The 18,485-nt window shown below is 40.8% G+C and overlaps 1 protein-coding gene across 1 annotated transcript in view; it reads left to right on the top strand.

Annotated features, from left to right (window-relative positions):
- RALY (RALY heterogeneous nuclear ribonucleoprotein) overlaps positions 1–18,485 on the top strand; it is a 230,888-nt gene that overhangs the window by 193,710 nt on the left and 18,693 nt on the right. The window contains exon 4 of the mRNA XM_070744867.1: positions 5,394–5,466. Coding sequence (XP_070600968.1) covers positions 5,394–5,466 — 73 coding nt within the window. The remainder of the gene's footprint in view (positions 1–5,393; positions 5,467–18,485) is intronic.

The raw sequence follows: 18,485 nt of genomic DNA, 5'->3' as shown, positions 1-18,485 counted from the left end.
GGTTGTATCCTGTAGTACACAACCGAGTTAGCAGGAAGCAATGCTAAGCAATCTTTTACATATCCTTTAAAAGCCTGGACCTCAGAATAGGGAATCAGCTGAGTATACTGAGATGGTTCTACTATTAGCAATGTAAACCGTAATGAGCTGGCTAATGGTAGTGTCTTGTCTATGCCCCCCACCCCCAAGAATCAGATGCACACCACTGGATTAACTAATAAAAGGTTTACTGTGTACAAAAATCTTACTTAAGTGTATTTTCACAAAGAAGTTAAATGCTAGCAAAATCTTCATCGTTCTGATTATTAAGTCCTTAGCAGCTGGCCAAAGTCCCAGGAATAGATAAATACAACAACTAATTTGAGGGTGCTGCAAAGTCCATGAGGGGAACGATGTCTTCAGAGGGACTTAGAGCAACCTCAGCCATGGGGGGGGTCACTCACGAATGCGAATCCTAGAAAGAAAACTTGGACACATTTCTCTCCAGGTGAAATGACACAGTATTGAGCTGTGCACCTCCTTTTATTGGGGGGATATGCAAATTGGAATGCTTACACGTACATGTCAAGTGATATACAAACATCCAATAATGTAAATCTAAGATATGACACAACTTCCGAGTCCTTGCTATCTACATATGGCATGTAACTAATTTCTACTGAACAAATGTCTCTCATGGCCAATTTCCTGGGCCCCTTTGTTGTTAATACGGCTATCTCCTGTTTACCACAAAGCAAGGTCTTTTTATCGCAGTCTTCATCCTGTTTACCCCAGGGAATGTAAATTGTGTCTTTTGATCACACAGTTCTTTTCCTGTTGACACATTCTTGTTATTCGAGAAGAGCCACTGAATCGTTTTATGGCCAGTCACTTCCTAAGCAGATTTTACCAGAAATGCAGACTCACTTTGTGACCTACGTGCAGTCCTGTTCCTGGCTAATGAAGTCGGAGTGTATAAGGCATTTGTTGTTAGAAGTCCAGATATCAAATCCTATCCTAACATTATGCTATGGCAGCTACACTAATTACTGGATTGCAGTGTTGTTCTCTACACCGGAGTGACGCATGACTCCATCTTAAATAGCTTGAGGGGTGGCCCAGTAGTCAATAGCACTAATCACAAGTAAACCTCCTCCTGAGTAACCACTCATGCTTCCTAAAGGTCCTGCAAATCCTAGCATCAAAAGAGACCCCTCCTCTTCTCCTGAATCAGTCATCTGAGGAAGTGCAGAAGGCCCTGATTGCTCTCCAGCCTCTGAAACCACGTCCTCTTCACTGTCAGTCTCAGGTGCCAGGAACAAAGGATTAAAATACATCCAATTTTTTTGACGAGGGGTATTAAGTGTTAAAAAAAATATAGAAGGGGTACACATACGTCAAAATTTTGGGAAACACTGTCTCAGAAGTACAAAATGAACAGCCACAGTTATCAAAGGTGGATACAAGTTACAGCTTAAAAGCAGTTAATTTTATAGAGGAGACTTTTGGTTGTTCCTAGAAAATGTGTGAACATAGTCTCCCTTGACCAGTACAGAGGAAATGTGGTTTGGCTTTCTTGTGAGGTTTTGCCATTTTTATCATGTGTAAGTTGAACTGGTGACCTCAGGGTAAAGGTTTTATGTGAGGAAACCTATTATAGCAATGAGGAACTTTCAGTATCTTGAGGGGATTATTTTTTGTTTAATTAAATTGCCTTGTCAATTTCAGCCAAAGAGTCAAAAGGCTTAAGCAGCCTTTTAGTTCTGTTGTCTGGGGTTCACTGGGAGGTCAGGGAGGAAAGAGGGCAAAGGGTGGCATGAGGCTTTGGCCTCCCTAAAAGGCCTTTAAAAGTTAACTGTTTTGACTGAAAGAGCCAAATAGAATAGCCACATAATTCCTACTTGAAACAAACTGCTTAGTTAACTTTTTTTTAACACGTGGTGTTGAAATATCACCCACTGAGAAGCTCAAGTCACATGGAGTAAGCTGAAAATTGTTGTTGAATATAACATTTCAATCAGGAATTGACATTTTTGATCTCTCAGTAGGTGGTAGTGATATTGAAGGGAACAGGAGTACCAGTCATACCTCTCCAGAGGCAGAAAACCTATTCCGTTCCTTGCAAAGAAATGAGAACTCCGACATTTTCCTTAAGGAGGAAACAACTGTTTGAAACAACATATTCTGCCCTCTGATTGTCTTTTGCAAAGCTAGAACAAAGCTAAAATATAATTTTCAAAATGTCAGATGAGACATATGCCTGTACAGGCATATAAAATGGTTCTACTCATTTATCTTGCATTTACTCATTACTAAAAAGTACTGTATTTATGAAAGAATAGAAACACAGCTGCTTAAAATTTTGCATTATTCTTTAAGTTTGCAAAGTTGTTCCTATATACTCAAAACTATGTGTCATTTCTGTTCTGTTATTTTCTTGACTTCTATATCTTTTTTTCATTCAACATTACATAATTAAATAAAATTTTAAAAGCATCCAACTTTTTAGTAATGAGTAAATGCAAAATAAATGAGTAGAACCATTTTATATGGCTGTACAGTAGTCTCATCTGACATTTTGAAAATTATATTTTAGTTTTGTTCTAGCTTTGCAAAAGACAATCAGACATAAATAAAAATTGAGATGGTAAAATTGCCTTTAATTAAATAATCATTTGACCCTCTTTGCTCTTGTGTTATTTGAGGGTTTTGTAATTGTCTTCCAGTAAGTTTCTGAATATTTTTCAAATTGTTCCCTCATATTAGTTGGGGACGTCCAACTTCTGAATCCTTGAAAGTTGAGATCTCTGGGGGTTTATGAGCAATGCTTTTATATGATGCTTCTCCTACATGGAGAAGCCTCCCACTGCAAGTCAAACTGATGCCAACTTGTGGCCTTTTAAAAAACTACCCAGATGGATTTAAAGCAAGGCTTTAAAAAGGAATGTGTGTGTTTGTGCCACTGCCTTATAATATACTGCTCAAAAAAATAAAGGGAACACTTCAACAACAGAATATAACTCCAAGTAAATCAAACTTCTGTGAAATCAAACTGTCTACTTAGGAAGCAACACTGATTGACAATCAATTTCACTTGCTGTCAGCACATTCAACTTTGTACAGAACAACTTTGTACAGAACAATGTACAAATGTACAATGAGAATATTTCATTCATTCAGATCTAGGATGTGTTCTTTGAGTTTTCCTTTTTTTTTTTTTTTTTGAGCAGTGTATTTACTACTGATGGATTTGTATAGTTTCAAAGTTTATTGTGTGCTGTTTCTGTGAATGTATACTATTCATAGCTATATAATTTCAATAGTATGTAAATACAACAGACAGACAGACTGAACTAAAATCAATGAAGCCACTATGGATTGCTTTAGTCTAATGCACAGATGTCAAACATTGCTGTCATGTGACATTTCACGGTGCTTTGCCCTTCGCGGAGTTGAGGTGGGCGTGGCCTGTGCATGATGCATATAGGCCCCAGGCTGCCAGTTTGACACCCCCGGTAATGTGTCAACCGAGGGGTAGGATTTGTAAGCAGATATTCCCATCCAGGCATTGATAAAGATCCCAGTCTGTTTCACATTACCAAGCTGCTGTATTATATCTTCACTTTATGCCATAGGACAGTGATGGTGAACCTATGGCACAGGTGCCACAGGTGGCATGCGGAGCCATATCTGCTGGCATGTGAGTCATTGCTCTAGCTCAGCTCCAACATGCATGTGTGTGCTGGCCAGCTGAGTTTTGGTTCACACAGAGGCTCTGAGAGGATGTTTTTAGCTTCCAGAGATCCTCCAGAGGGACGAGGAGGGGCGTTTTTATCCTCCCCCAGCTCCAGGGAAGCTTTTGGAGCCTGGGGAGGGTGAATCACGAGCCTACTGGGCCCAAGAGAAGTTGGGAAACAGACCGTTTCTGGCCTCCAGAGGACCACCTGGGGGCAAGGGAAGCTGTTTTTGCCCTCCCCAGGCATTGAATTGTGGGTGTGGGCACCCGTGCATGTGCCCAGGTTCTTTCAGCACCTGAGGAAAAAAAGGTTCGCCATCACTGCCATTGGATCACAATGGTCAAGGTCTACATGCAAGCCATCACTGATGCTGCACCATCTTTCACAGAGCATGTTGGGATGACCCACCCTTTCTTATACTTTGTTTTTATTAAGCAATATCTTTTTATATTTGAATTGCTTGATCCTTGGTGGCGCAGTGGTTAGAGTGCAGTACTGCAAGCTGCTTCTGCTGACTGCTGGCTGTAGTTCAGCAGTTCAAATCTCACCAGGCTCAAGGTTGACTCAGCCTTCCATCCTTCTGAGGTGGGTAAAATGAGGACCCAGATTGTTGGGGATGATATGCTGACTCTGTAAACCACTTAAAGCACTGTGACGTGGTATATAAGTCTAAGTGCTATTGCGGTGGGCACGGAGTAAGCACATGGACACAGAAGTGGGATTTATGGGTCACATTTATTAATAACTTAGGATCTGCTGAGGTAAAATGAAAGGGGACGGAGTTATCATTCAAACATTTCTGAGCAACTATAGGATGAAAGCCCCCTGCTGAGCAAGGGAGGGTTCTCTTGAACTCTGAGTTGCTATTGTTTTGTTTTGTTTCCATTAAGGCAGTGAAAAGTGGTTATATGTCTTAGTCTCCACAGAACCCATCAGAATGAAGGACAGGTCTTTCAGTGCTGAAATTGAGAAACAGCCCTTCAATTATAACAGGTGATATTTGACCTGTTTTGATATCCAGCTTTTAGCATGGGTATTATGGCAGAGAAGTTTAAAGTAACATAAATAATATTTTCTGTGTTATTAAGGAGCCTGGCTATCTTTTCCTATGCTTGTCATAGGAAGGCACACTTTTAGTTATAATATCTATGACTTAGGTGGGTGTTGAATTCTTCATGAATCAATTTTTCTAAGTGATTCAAGGTCCTGCAAATAGTAAGAGAGCAAGGAGATTTATTCTTGTTCATAATGGACCCTAATGATTATTGTGTGCATAAAGCTTAAGCTGACTCATCGTCCTTATTATGGGATAGATTTTTTTATTATGAGTTTAAGGCTTTGATAATATGAAAATATATCTAATAGTATTTGATGAATTAATTAATGAAGTACTTAGAGGGGAAATGATTAATGGGACCACAGGATTTATTGAAAATCATTGCAGAATATAAATATGCCATATACTGTATATTTTTTACAAAAAGGAAAACACTGTTGCTTCTATTTGAATACAATAGATATATCTGAAGAAAATAACTGTTGCCCAGTATTAAAATGAAATTATGTAGCAAACCCTGACCACGAAAGAATTGTTAAAAGTAGCTTAAATTTGTTTTGAATGTTTGCCTTAAGGACAGCTCGGATACTACAGTAATTCCAAACCATTATTCATTGCAGATATAAACATGGCTGGAGAACCAAAGCCCAACAGACCAAAAGGACTAAAGAGAACAGCATCTGCCTTGTACAGGTAGGGTTGCTAAGGATTTTACCAGAGCTATTAACCACACCTGTATTTAATCATGCATGATGGCAGGCAACCCATCAGAATCTACTATCCTATCCTATCAGAATTCTCCAGCAGACTAGTGAAAAATAGCCCGGATACTTTTGGCCCCCAGAATTGTTGAAGACAAACCTGGAAAACATAGAAACATAGATGCCTGACGGCAGAAAAAGACCTCATGGTCCATCTAGTCTGCCCTTATACTATTTTCTGTATTTTATCTTAGGATGGATATATGTTTATCCCAGGCATGTTTAAATTCAGTTACTGTGGATTTATCTACCACGTCTGCTGGAAGTTTGTTCCAAGGGTCTACTACTCTTTCAGTAAAATAATATTTTCTCATGTTGCTTTTGATCTTTCCCCCAACTAACTTCAGATTGTGTCCCCTTGTTCTTGTGTTCAGTTTCCTATTAAAAACACTTCTCTCCTGGACCCTATTTAACCCTTTAACATATTTAAATGTTTCGATCATGTCCCCCTTTTCCCTTCTGTCCTCCAGACTATACAGATTGAGTTCATTAAGTCTTTCCTGATACGTTTTATGCTTAAGACCTTCCACCAGAAAACATATACTGTATGCTTATACATTTGGCAAATAAATGGGTCTTTAAGCAAGATTTCTAGTGCTTAGGTCATGCATGTAGTTGACAAAGGCAATGAAATTCAGACAGCAGCAAGTGTCATGTGGCAAGAATTTGGAAGCAAAAGTTAGGATAAGTGAATGGATGACGGAAAGCGGTAAACAAAAAGTAGGACTTTCTGACAACAGGAGAGGCAATTAGTTTCAGATTTGAATATAGTAGGACAGAAGGATGATGCTATCAATGTAATTGAGAGACAGCAACGGAAGAGTAATATGAGAGTCATAGAACTGAGAATTTGTCAAGAAAGGTAGAAGGAAGTGGAAAGTGTTAAGACAGATGTTGGAGTGGGTGATGGCAGAAAAGATATTGGAATAGATTGTTTATCCAGAAATAGATTGAACATTATAGAAGATGACACAGTCATGGCAGCAAGCAAAATGAGAAATCAGATGAGATTAGCAGAGGCCTTAAGAAATAAGCAACAGAACTTAGCATCATTGAAAAGTGACAGGCGGAAATCCGAGTGTTTCAGGAAGCTGATTTGGATCATAAGATGACAGCAGTAGAGAAGCATGTAAATAGATAAGTCAGTCAGCCACTCTTGTTCTCTCCAGTTATATAACATTGCAAGTGAAATACACTGCTCAAAAAAATAAAGGGAACACAAACTTCTGTGAAATCAAACTGTCCACTTAAGAAGCAACACTGATTCAACTTTGTACAGAACAAAGTATTCGATGAGAATATTTCATTCACTCAGATCTAGGATGTGTTATTTGAGTGTTCCCTTTATTTTTTTGAGCAGTATATAATGCATGGAAGCAATAAGCCATGGAAGGGAATAAGAGTGATGAATAATGGCAAAGAAGACCTGATGATAGTAACCACAAGAAAGGATAAGTCAAAACATTAGATTAAATGACTGGATCATCTTGTCTTTCCACCACAACTTTTTCCCATCTGATGTCAAGCTAGCTGGAAATTCTGAGAGTTGAAGTTCAACTGATATAGAACAAGCAGTATATAGTTATTTGCATACCCTGTTTTTGGCATCCATTACAGAGTAGAGAATTATTTGTTAATGTACAGTGGTACCTGTACTTATGAACTTAATTCATTCCGTGACCAGTTTCTTAAGTAGAAAAGTTTGTAAGAAGAAGCAATTTTTCCCATAGGAATCAATGTAAAAGCAAATAATGCGTGCAATTGGGGAAACTACAGGGAGGGTGGAGGCCGTGTTTCCTCCCAGGAGATTCCTAGAGAGGCCACCATGGAGGCTTCTCCCCGCCTTTTCCGGCCCTGTTTCCTCCTGGGAGATTCCTAGAGAGGCTCCACAGAGGCTTCTCCCCGCCTTTTCCGGCCCCGTTTCCTCCCGGGAGATTCCTAGAGAGGCTCCACAGAGGCTTCTCCCTGCCTTTTCCAGTTACAGTTTTGGAGGCTCGGGTTTGTAAGAGGAAAATGGTTCTTGAGAAGAGGCAAAAAAATCTTGAGCACCCAGCTCTTATCTAGAAAAGTTCATCAGTAGAAGCGTTTGTAGGTAGAGGTACCACTATAGGGTGATAATTGTACAGATTGGTATAAACTAAGAAGCAGATTTTACACTGGATTCTCTCCAATTGCGGTTTTTTTCATAATGATAGCCAAGTAAAAAACTAAATTATCTCCAACCCTATGACTCACCGGAAAGCCGGTCACAAAGGAAGCACGAGGCTCCACCAACCCACCCGGATGCCGCCACTTGGGTTATTTTATCCTCTGTGCATGCGCAGAGTGTTCTGTGTATACGCAGAGGGGAAAAGAACCCAAATTTTTATTTTTTTATTTATTTATTTATTTATTTATTTATTTATTTATTTATTTATTTATTTATTTATTTTGTCCAATACATAATACACATTGAAGAGAATAGATGTGTAATCATATGAATAAAGAAAAGAATAGAAGAAAAGATATAAAAGTATAGGTGAACATATTTGAAAGGAAGAAAAGATAAATGAGATAAGGAGAGACAATTGGACAAGGGACGGAAGGCACACTGGTGCACTTATGCACGCCCCTTACTGACCTCTAAGGAACCTGGAGAGGTCAATCGTGGATAGTCTAAGGGGAAAATGTTGGGGGTTAGGGGTTGACACTACTGAGTCAGGTAATGAGTTCCACGCTTCAGAAACTCGGTTGCTGAAGTCATATTTTTTTACAATCAAGTTTGGAGCGGTTAATATTAAATTTGAATCTGTTGCATGCTCTTGTGTTGTTGCAATTGAAGCTGATGTAATCATTGACAGGTAGAATGTTGCAGTATATGATCTTGTGGGCAATACTTAGATTGTGTTTTAGGCAGCATCCAATCAGGTGGGCAGAGCCTTATGCTCCCTTCGCGACCGGCTCTCCGACAACTCACAAGCACAAGTAAATCAGGAGCATTTCACCCCTGCTTTGACCCAATTCCAGCTACATCACAATTTATGTAAAAATATTTGCTGAGGTTTTCATCCTTTTCTCATCACTGTTACTAAACAGCAGTCTTGTCAATAACTTTTTTTTTACCCCATTTTGCTCTTTCATCATATTTATTACTTCAGATAAATATTAGTTGCTCCTCCGGGCATCTCTACAAAAGGAAAAAGTTCTGAAGATTAAAGGGAAGGCATGTTCTGCCTTGTTTGTATCATCCTTGGGCTTTTTCCTCAGCCCAGGAGGATGTTTGGCTTCATTCTTGTTATGTTCCCTTCACCCAGCTAGACAGACACATCAAACACTTCCATTACTAATGGCTGAATAAAATGTAATCATGTGTAATAACAAATAATATGGCAAATTGGGGCACTTACAGAAGTATAGGTTTTACTCACTTTTTACCAGATCTCATGAACATATCAGCACAACACACTTGCTATAGCCATAGCAACAGGACAAAATGTTTAATGACATGGAGTACTAGTGTTAAGATACTTATTTAGCTGTGGGCACATCATACGTAATTGCTCTGATCTCTATTTGTTTTGTGATTTAATTTAACTCTACAGTGGCCTACTGAAATAGAAACATAGAAGTCTGACGGCAGAAAAAGACCCCATGGTCCATCTAGTCTGCCCTTATAGTATTTTCTGTATTTTATCTTAGGATGGATATATGTTTATCCCAGGCATGTTTAAATTCAGTTGCTGTGGATTTATCTATCACGTCTGCTGGAAGTTTGTTCCAAGGATCTACTACTCTTTCAGTAAAATAATATTTTCTCATGTTGCTTTTGATCTTTCCCCCCAACTAACTTCAGATTGTGTCCCCTTGTTCTTGTGTTCACTTTCCTATTAAAAACACTTCCCTCCTGGACCTTATTTAACCCTTTAACATATTTACGGTAAATGTTTTGATCATGTCCCCCCTTTTCCTTCTGTCCTCCAGACTATACAGATTGAGTTCATTAAGTCTTTCCTGATACGTTTTATGCTTAAGACCAGGGGTCCCCAAACTTTTTACACAGGGGGCCAGTTTACTGTCCCTCAGACTGTTGGAGGGCCGGACTATAAAAAAGCCCCTATGAACAAATCCCTATGCACACTGCACATATCTTATTTAAAGTAAAAAACAAAATGGGAACAAAAACAATATTTAAAATAAGAAGTAATAAAGTAATTTATACATTTTTATTAACAAGTAAATTTAAACTTAAATCAAGAAACTCCCTCCATTTCTCCTTCCTTCCTTCCCTCCCTCCTTCCTCTCTACTTCTCTCTTCCCTCTCTTTTCTTCCTTCTCTCTCGTTTCATTTTCCTCTCCCTCATTTTCTCATTTTTCTCTTTCTCTTTTTCTCTCTCTCTCACTCTTTCCATCTATCCCCCTTTCTGTCTTCCTCTCTCTCTCCCTCTTTCTCTCTGTCCCTCTCTCTTTCTCTCTTCTCTTTCTCTGTCTCTTTCACTCACTCTTTCTCTCTCCCTCTTTGTATCTCTCCCTCTTCTGCCCTCTTTCTCTTGCTTTCTTTCTCATTCTATTTCTATCTCTCCCTCTCTCCCTCCCTCTCCCTCTTTCTTTCTCTCTCACTCTATTTCTATCTCTCCCTCTTTCTCTCTCCCTCTCTATCGCTCCCTCTTTCTTTCTCACTATATTTCTATCCTTTCTCTCTCACTCTCTATCTCTCCCTCTTTCTCTCTCTCTCTTGCTTTCTCTTTCTCATACACCACGCTGGCAACAGAGAGAGAAAGAGAGAGCGGAGGGCAGCTTGCCAGTCCATGGCCCCCTGAATGAGCAGTTCTGCATGGCCCCAGCAGTGGACTTCGCCGTCGCCTCCGCCCCCGTCCGGCTCTCCAGCTAACCCCCTGAATTCACCCGAACGGAGGCGGCGGCGGTTTCAAAGGACCAACATACGGTCCTTCATGGTGCTGCGTTGCTAAAGCCTCCAAACTCCGCTGCTGTCCTTGGGCATTGTTACTTCTAAGCTGCGCTGAGAGAGAGAGAGAGAGAGAGAGAGCGGAGAGCACCGGACTTCACCGTCACCTCCGCCCCCGCCCGGCTCTCTAGCTAAGAGGCAGCAATCACGTCCACCCCTTCGCCCTCCACGGTGCCCAGCCCCACACCGCCTCCGCCTCCGGGTAGCGCGCCCAAGCTCTTCCTGCAGGAACGGGTGGTGGGGTGGAAGTGGTTGGACTTATCTACACGCGCGCCTGCTGATTGGGAAGGGAGGGGGAATCTGCGCCTCCAAAGAGGGGGGGAGAAAGAAAAAAAGAGTTCCAACTTGGCGGAAGGCGGAGGGGAGAACCGAGCGTGCTGCAGCAAGTTTGCTTGGCTTTCTGGGGCTTTTTTTTTTTCTCCCCTTCCACCACCCCTGTCTGAATGTCGTTTGCCACTTAGGAGTGACCCTCTCTCGGGCTTGTTGTGGATGTGGCGTGGATGAGGGGAAAAGCCCGGCTGCCCTGAAAAGCACATTTGGAAAGTCTCTGTGGAGAGCCAGAATCCCAACGAAGCTTCTTTTTTCTTCAGTAGTCGGTAAGGAGGCGAAGAAGAGGTTGAACTGGTTTTGCTAATTCACGCTTACGGCTTTCCCTCTCATCCGCGCCGCATCCACAACAAGCCCGAGAGAGGGTCACTCCTAAGTGGCAAACGACATTCAGACAGGGGTTGTGGAAGGGGAGGAAAAAAAGCCCCAGAAAGCCAAGCAAACTTGCTGCAGAACGCTCGGTTCTCCCCTCCGCCTTCCGCCAAGTTGGAACTCTTTTTTTCTTTCTTCCCCCCCCTCCCCTCTTTGGAGGCGCAGATTCCCCCCCCCCTCTTCCCAATCAGCAGGCGCGCGTGTACATAAGTCCAATCGCTTCCACCCCACCACCCGTTCCTGCAGGAAGAGGTTAGCGCGCTACCAGGAGGAGGAGGTGGCGGTGGCCTGGGGCCGGGCGCTGGGCACCATGGAGGGCAAAGGGGTGGACTCTTTGCTGGAGAGCCGGACCGGGGGCAGAGGCGACGGCGAAGTCCGGTGCTGGGGCCATGCAGGGCCGCTCATCCAGGAGGCCGTGGACCGGCAAGCCGCCCTCCACGCTCTCTCTCTTTCTCTCTCAGCGCAGCTGAGGTAACAGTGCCTGGGGACAACAGCGGAGCTCGGAGGCTGCAGCAACGCAGCGCCGAGAAGGACCAGGTCCCTTGAAGCCGCCGCTGCCTCCATTCGGGCAAATTCAGGGGGGTTCCTGAATCTCCCGTCCATTCACCGCGGAGGATGAGGTGAGGAGGAGACGGTGCAGAGGCAAGGGGCGGGGAGGAAAGCGGGCCTGCAAGGGGCCAATTGCAGGCCCGCTTTCCTCCCCACCCCTTGCCTCTGCACCGTCTCCTCCTCACCTCATCCTCCGCGGTGAATGGATGGGAGATTCGAGAGCTTATTATATCTATTGATAAAATCTCGTGTGCTCCCTGCGGGCTGGATAAATCGCCTCAGCGGGCCGCATCCGGCCCGCGGGCCGTAGTTTGGGGACCGCTGCTTAAGACCTTCCACCATTCTTGTAGCCCGTCTTTGGACCCGTTCAATTTTGTCAATATCTTTTTGTAGGTGAGGTCTCCAGAACTGAACACAGTATTCCAAATGTGGTCTCACCAGCACTCTATATAGCGGGATCATAATCTCCCTCTTCCTGCTTGTTATACCTCTAGCTATGCAGCCAAGCATCCTACTTGCTTTCCCAACTGCCTGACTGCACTGTTCACCCATTTTGAGACTGTCAGAAATCACTACCCCTAAATCCTTTTCTTCTGAAGTTTTTGCTAACACAGAACTGCCAGTGCAATACACAGATTGAGGATTCCTTTTCCCCAAATGCATTATTTTACATTTGGAAACATTAAACTGCAGTTTCCATTGCTTTGACCATTTATCTAGTAAAGCTAAATCATTTACCATATTACATATTAAATGTCAGAGTAAAGGACAATATAGATCTAAAGCAATGTATTACAAGGAAAAAGTAATGTTCCAGGTGGTTTGCATGGATAATTCAAAATTCCCTGATATTTTTAATTCTGTGATTCTTGATAAATAGAAAGGGAGCATTCTTTTTCCTGATCAAATCCATTCTTGTTCCTACTGCATTAAAGTGATGATCATAGCCATTGTTTTAAGACTCATGGATCGATTAACCTTGGTGTTCTGCTCTGGTCAATATGACCCGAAATGAAATTTGAGACCTGTAGATTATTTGTCATATGGATCTGAAACTTGTGATTAATTGACTTTTCCTCATTTGAGGGGTTATTACTATGAGTGTGGGGGGTTTTTTCATTTTGTTTCCTTTTTATTTATTATTTATTTATTCGATTTTTATGCCGCCCTTCTCCTTAGACTTTTTGCTACACACTGATTGTTATATTTTGTTACACCTGAAACAGTACAAATGTATAGCAAAAGCGAACAGAACAGCAAGGTTAAAGTCATCTGTGCCGATGGAGCATTGCCTTTTGAACATCTGCATATCTCTAAAATAATCAATTTGAAGAAATCTGTTTACGTTATTTCCTCAGAGAGGATGCTAACTTGATGTTAGAACAGCTTGATTGTAAGAGGTAGTTTTCTTACAATATCTCTCTGTCTCCTGTAATTATTGGATTCCTTGCATTACAAATAATTTCTCTAGTTGTCTAACAACTGTAACTTTAATAATTGCATCAAGTTTTATGTCATCTTTGATTAAGAGCGACATAGTACTAAATGTAAATTGATTGTACTAGTGGATTTTATGGAATAATATAGGAAACTTTGCCTCCCTCAGCCCCAGAGGTGGGCTACAAGCCATAACGCTAAATTGCGCTCGCTGCTGCGGCTCGTAAGTTCTTGTGGGACCAGCGCGATTTTGCTGCTGCGCCTGTGGAGGTAGCAAAATTGCACCCATATTTCTGCAATGTTTTACCTGTGGCTCCATGCACGATTTTGCTACCTTCACAGGCGCAGCAGCAAAATTGTGCTGGTCCCGCAAGAAGTTACGAGCCGCGGCAGCGAGCTTAATTTAGTGTTCTCGCTCATAGCCCACCACTGCTCAGCCCTTTAATAAGTCTGAGACCTGGTCAAACAATCTATGTTGGATTCTAAAGAAAAATCTTCAACTGGCAATTTCATATCTAACCAGATGGAGTAACCTCAAACCAAGCACAGCATGGTTAGGCTAGAATGAACTTGGATGAGAGAAACTGATCTACCATAAATGAATCTCTTGGTGCTTAATGTACCATTAAGGAGCCTGGATGACTTCATTCTTTCTGAAGTCCATTGTGAACCAACCTGATCTTCCAGATGAATTATATACAGTATTGGGAAAAGTTATTCACTGCCTTATGCCCTCTCTTAGCAACTTTTAACACCAACGTGGAAAAAACCCAATCAAAATATTTTGGAATAATTTATTAGATTTGTATGCCGCCCCTTTCCGTAGACTCGGGGTGGCTCACAGCAATAATAAAACAATGTACAACAAATCTAATATTTAAAAGTAACTATGATGAATGGACGGTGAGGAACAATGACTATCTTTAGAGATAATATTTTCAATTATGCCTTTGCATCTATGTTGAAATGAAAATGATCTTGTGGAGTTTTGTTTTGTTTTTTAATGCAAACCTGTAAGAAAAACATTTATAGTTGAGAATATACAAAATAGTGTGATTTCTCTATCTCTAATTAGACTTAGTGTGTTAGCACCATAGTTCTAAGCATATTATTTTGGAAGTAAGGTCCCAAATATTTATTTGCATTCACAGAAGAATAATTCAGCTAACAAATGATATTCAATCTTCTCAAGATTGAGGATTGCATTTGTCCCAGGAGGATCTATTGACAGCCAGCTAAGAAACAGCATCTAAGAAAAACAGATGGTAGTGGGTGAGGACGCTGCTTATTTCTCAGGCATCTCTTCTTCTTCTTCTTCTTCTTCTTCTTCTTCTTCTTCTTCTTCTTCTTCTTCTTCTTCTTCTTCTTCTTCTCCTCCTCCTCCTCCTCCTCCTCCTCCTCCTTCTTCTTCTTCTTCTTCTTCTTCTCCTTCTCCAGTTCTTCTAAGGAGCAGGCTGCCACAGAAGAGAGAAGGGTTCTAATCTGATTTCCCATGTAGGAGCTTTGTGATTAATCTGAGTTCACAGAGCATTAGCCTAAAGGTGGCCTGCAGCTCTAAGGCTACATGGTGATAATTCCTGTCTCAATAGGTAACAAGAGTTAGAGATTATAGTGAGGTGGTGCAATGGTTAGAATGTAGCACTACAGGCTACTTCTGCTGATCACCGGCTGCCAGCAGTTTGGCAGTTCATGTCTCACAGGCTCAAGGTGGACTCAGCTTTCCATCCTACCAAAGTGGGTAAAATGAGGACTTAGATTAGATTAGATTAGATTGGATTGGATTGGATTGGATTGGATTGGATTGGATTGGATTGGATTGGATTGGATTAGATTAGATTAGATTAGATTAGATTAGATTAGATTAGATTAGATTAGATTAGATTAGATTAGATTAGATTAGATTAGATTAGATTAGATTAGATTAGATTAGATTAGATTAGATTAGATTAGATTAGATTAGATTAGATTAGATTAGATTAGATTAGATTAGATTAGATTAGATTAGATTAGATTAGATTAGATTAGATTAGATTAGATTAGATTAGATTAGATTAGATTAGATTAGATTAGATTAATTGGATTTATATGCCGCCCCTCTCCGCAGACTCGGGGCGGCTCACAACAATGGCAAAAACAGTACATAGTGACAAATCTAATGTTGGGGGCAATATGCTTACTCTCTGTAAACCACTTACAGAGGGCTGTAAAACACTGGAAGCTGTATATAAGTCTAAGGCGGCTGTGAAAATATTTACAGACCCCTCGCATCCAGGACATAAACTGTTTCAACTCCTACCCTCAAAACGTCACTTCAGAGCACTGCACACCAATACAACTAGACACAAGAACAGATTTTTTCCTGAACGCCATCACTCTACTAAACAAATAATTCCCTCAACACTGTCAAACTATTTACTAAGTCTCCACTACTATTACTACTAGTTTTTTCTCATCATTCCTATCAACCATTTCCTCCCACTTATGACTGTATGACTGTAACTTGTTGCTTGTATCCTTAAGATTTTTATTAATATTGATTGTTTCTTCATTGCTTATTTGACCCCCATGACAATCATTAAGTCTTGTACCTCATGATTCTTGACAAATGTGTCTTTTTTTTTATGTACATTGAGAGCATATGCACCAAAGACAAATTCCTTGTGTGTCCAATCATACTTGGACAATAAAGAATTCTATTATTCTATTCTATTCTATGTGTTATTGCTATTATTATACCAGTAACAGCAGGTAGATCTTCTCTATCTTTCTCCTCCCTTCCCTTCCCCATTTAGGCAACATCAAAGATCAATTCTCTCTTCTATTCACCATTTCTCTCTGTGTTTTAAATAAATATGTACTCAGACTCCACTTTTCCATCACTCATTTCCCATTCTTTTCCTCTGTCGCTTATATAGTTTGACTGGATTTTCATACTGCCAAAAACACTAAGCCCAGGCTAACACAACTCGATTTCAAAGTTTGCTTAACAAGTTGTATCCGAATATATCAACCAAGTTACTGTATAGCTAAAAATGTTGGGCTGGTTCAAGAATCCTGCAGCTCCTCCCCACCACATTAATTATGTGCCATCAAACTGGTGTTGACTCTTAGCATCAATACCTTTATGGATACAGCTTCCTGCCAACCTGTTTAAGGTCTCGGTATCCAATCCATTTTAGCTTGTCTGGTATGTTGTATGAATCCAGCCAGTGAGGCACAAACCACAGAAAAAAGACCAATATTCTTAGAGATATTTTGACCACACTGATTTGCCCCAGTCTCTTATTTGAAATATCCAAGATGTTATGAACTCATAAGACTTGTATGGAAATTCTCTGAAGTGTTAGACCATTGAGTGAGGATAACAGATGAAGTTGTTAAGCTATTCCCAGTCCTTTGAGTGCAAGTAAATTTATTTATTTATTTATTTATTTATTTATTTATTTATTTATTTATTTATTCGATTTTTATGCCGCCCTTCTCCTTAGACTCAGGGCGGCTTGCAACATGTTAGCAATAGCACTTTTTAACAGAGCCAGCATATTGCCCCCACAATCCGGGTCCTCATTTCACCCACCTCGGAAGGATGGAAGGCTGAGTCAACCTTGAGTCGGTGATGAGATTTGAACCGCTGACCTTCAGATCTACAGTCAGCTTCAGTGGCCTTCAGTACAGCACTCTACCTGCTGCGCCACCCCGGCTCTGTATCCATAAAGGTATTGATGATAAGAGTCAACACCAGTTTGATGGCACATAATTAATGTGGTGGGGAGGACCTGCAGGATTCTTGAACCAGCTGAACATTTTTAGCTACACAGTAACTTGGCTGATATATTTGGATATAACTTGTTAAGCAAATTGACCAACCCTGTTTCAAGGAGCTGCACTTGTACTATTTCTCATGTCATTCTGTGAGGCTCTAGAAGGAAATTGATTTCTCTGATGCCCCTGCTTCACTTTTTGATACACTCTCAGAGTAGGAGTAACCAGAAAGCAATTATAGGAATATAGCTAAGAGGAACTCTGTCAGCAAAAAAAGAGGAAGCAAACATTATTCTATCTCATTTGTCAAATGGTACATAGTTAACAAGAAAGGAGATGTTTATTCCCAACAAGTATCAGCAACAAAGAGACCCACAGTTAGCTAGGAATCTTAGAAAAAAAGGGGCGGGGGTATTTCTTGCTGATTTCAACTATTGAAAAATATAGACTTTAATTATTTGTGGCTATCTCAAGACTTAGATCTTCTTTCCTTTAGTAATGTGCTTGGCTGCATAGCTAGAGGTATAACAAGCAGGAAGAGGGAGATTGTGATCCCGCTGTATAGAGCAGTGTTTCCCAACCATGGCAACTTGAAGATGTTTGGACTTCAACTCCCAGAATTCCCCAGCCAGCGAATGCTGGCTGGGAAATTCTGGGAGTTGAAGTCAAGATATCTTCAAGTTGCCAAGGTTGGGAAACACTGGTATAGAGCGCTGGTGAGACCACATTTGGAATACTGTGTTCAGTTCTGGAGACCTCACCTACAAAAAGATATTGATAAAATTGAACAGGTCCAAAGATGGGCTACAAAATGGTGGAAGGTCTTAATCATAAAACCTATCAGGAAGGACTTCATGAACACAATTTGTATAGGCTGGAGGACAGAAGGGAAAGGGGAGACATGATCGAAACATTTAAATATGTTAAAGGGTTAAATAAGATTCAGGAGGGAAGTGTTTTCAATAGGAAAATGAACACAAGAACAAGGAGGCACAATCTGAGGTTAGTTGGGGGAAAGATGAGAAGCAACGTGAGAAAATATTATTTTTCTGAAAGAGTAGTAGATGCTTGGAACAAACTTCCAGCAGATGTGGTTGGTAAATCCACAGTAACTGAATTTAAACATGCCTGGGGAAAAAAACATATATCGATCCTAAGATAAAATACAGGAAATAGTATAAAGGCAGACTAGATGGACCATGAGGTCTTTTGCTGCCATCAATCTTCTATGTTTCTAATACTCTCCTGCTTATAATCTCAGTAGGGTGGCAGCTTCTAAAAGCTGACCTTAACTTTGGAAAGAAATGCAAAGTTCGCTAGCTGAGATGAAAAAGACCTGTAGCCCTACAGATGGACTGAAGTAAATAGACAGTAGATAAATTAGGCTGTGTAAAGTACTCTGTCCTCCCTTGAGACAGTCCACATTGTTAAAATAATCTGATTCAAAGTCTTGAACAAAATTGTCCATTTGTTTTTCTGCCTTGAATTTTGCCCTGGCATCTGCAACACTCAAACAGAGCTTCTTTTGAACATCCAAGCAGAGGTTAGATGGCTGCCCTGAA

The sequence above is a fragment of the Erythrolamprus reginae genome, chromosome 3 (genome assembly GCF_031021105.1).
Source record: "Erythrolamprus reginae isolate rEryReg1 chromosome 3, rEryReg1.hap1, whole genome shotgun sequence".
NCBI classification, from domain to species: domain Eukaryota; kingdom Metazoa; phylum Chordata; class Lepidosauria; order Squamata; family Dipsadidae; genus Erythrolamprus; species Erythrolamprus reginae.
Note: the sequence above shows the minus strand (reverse complement) of the source record. Positions and strands in the feature narration are given on the sequence as shown.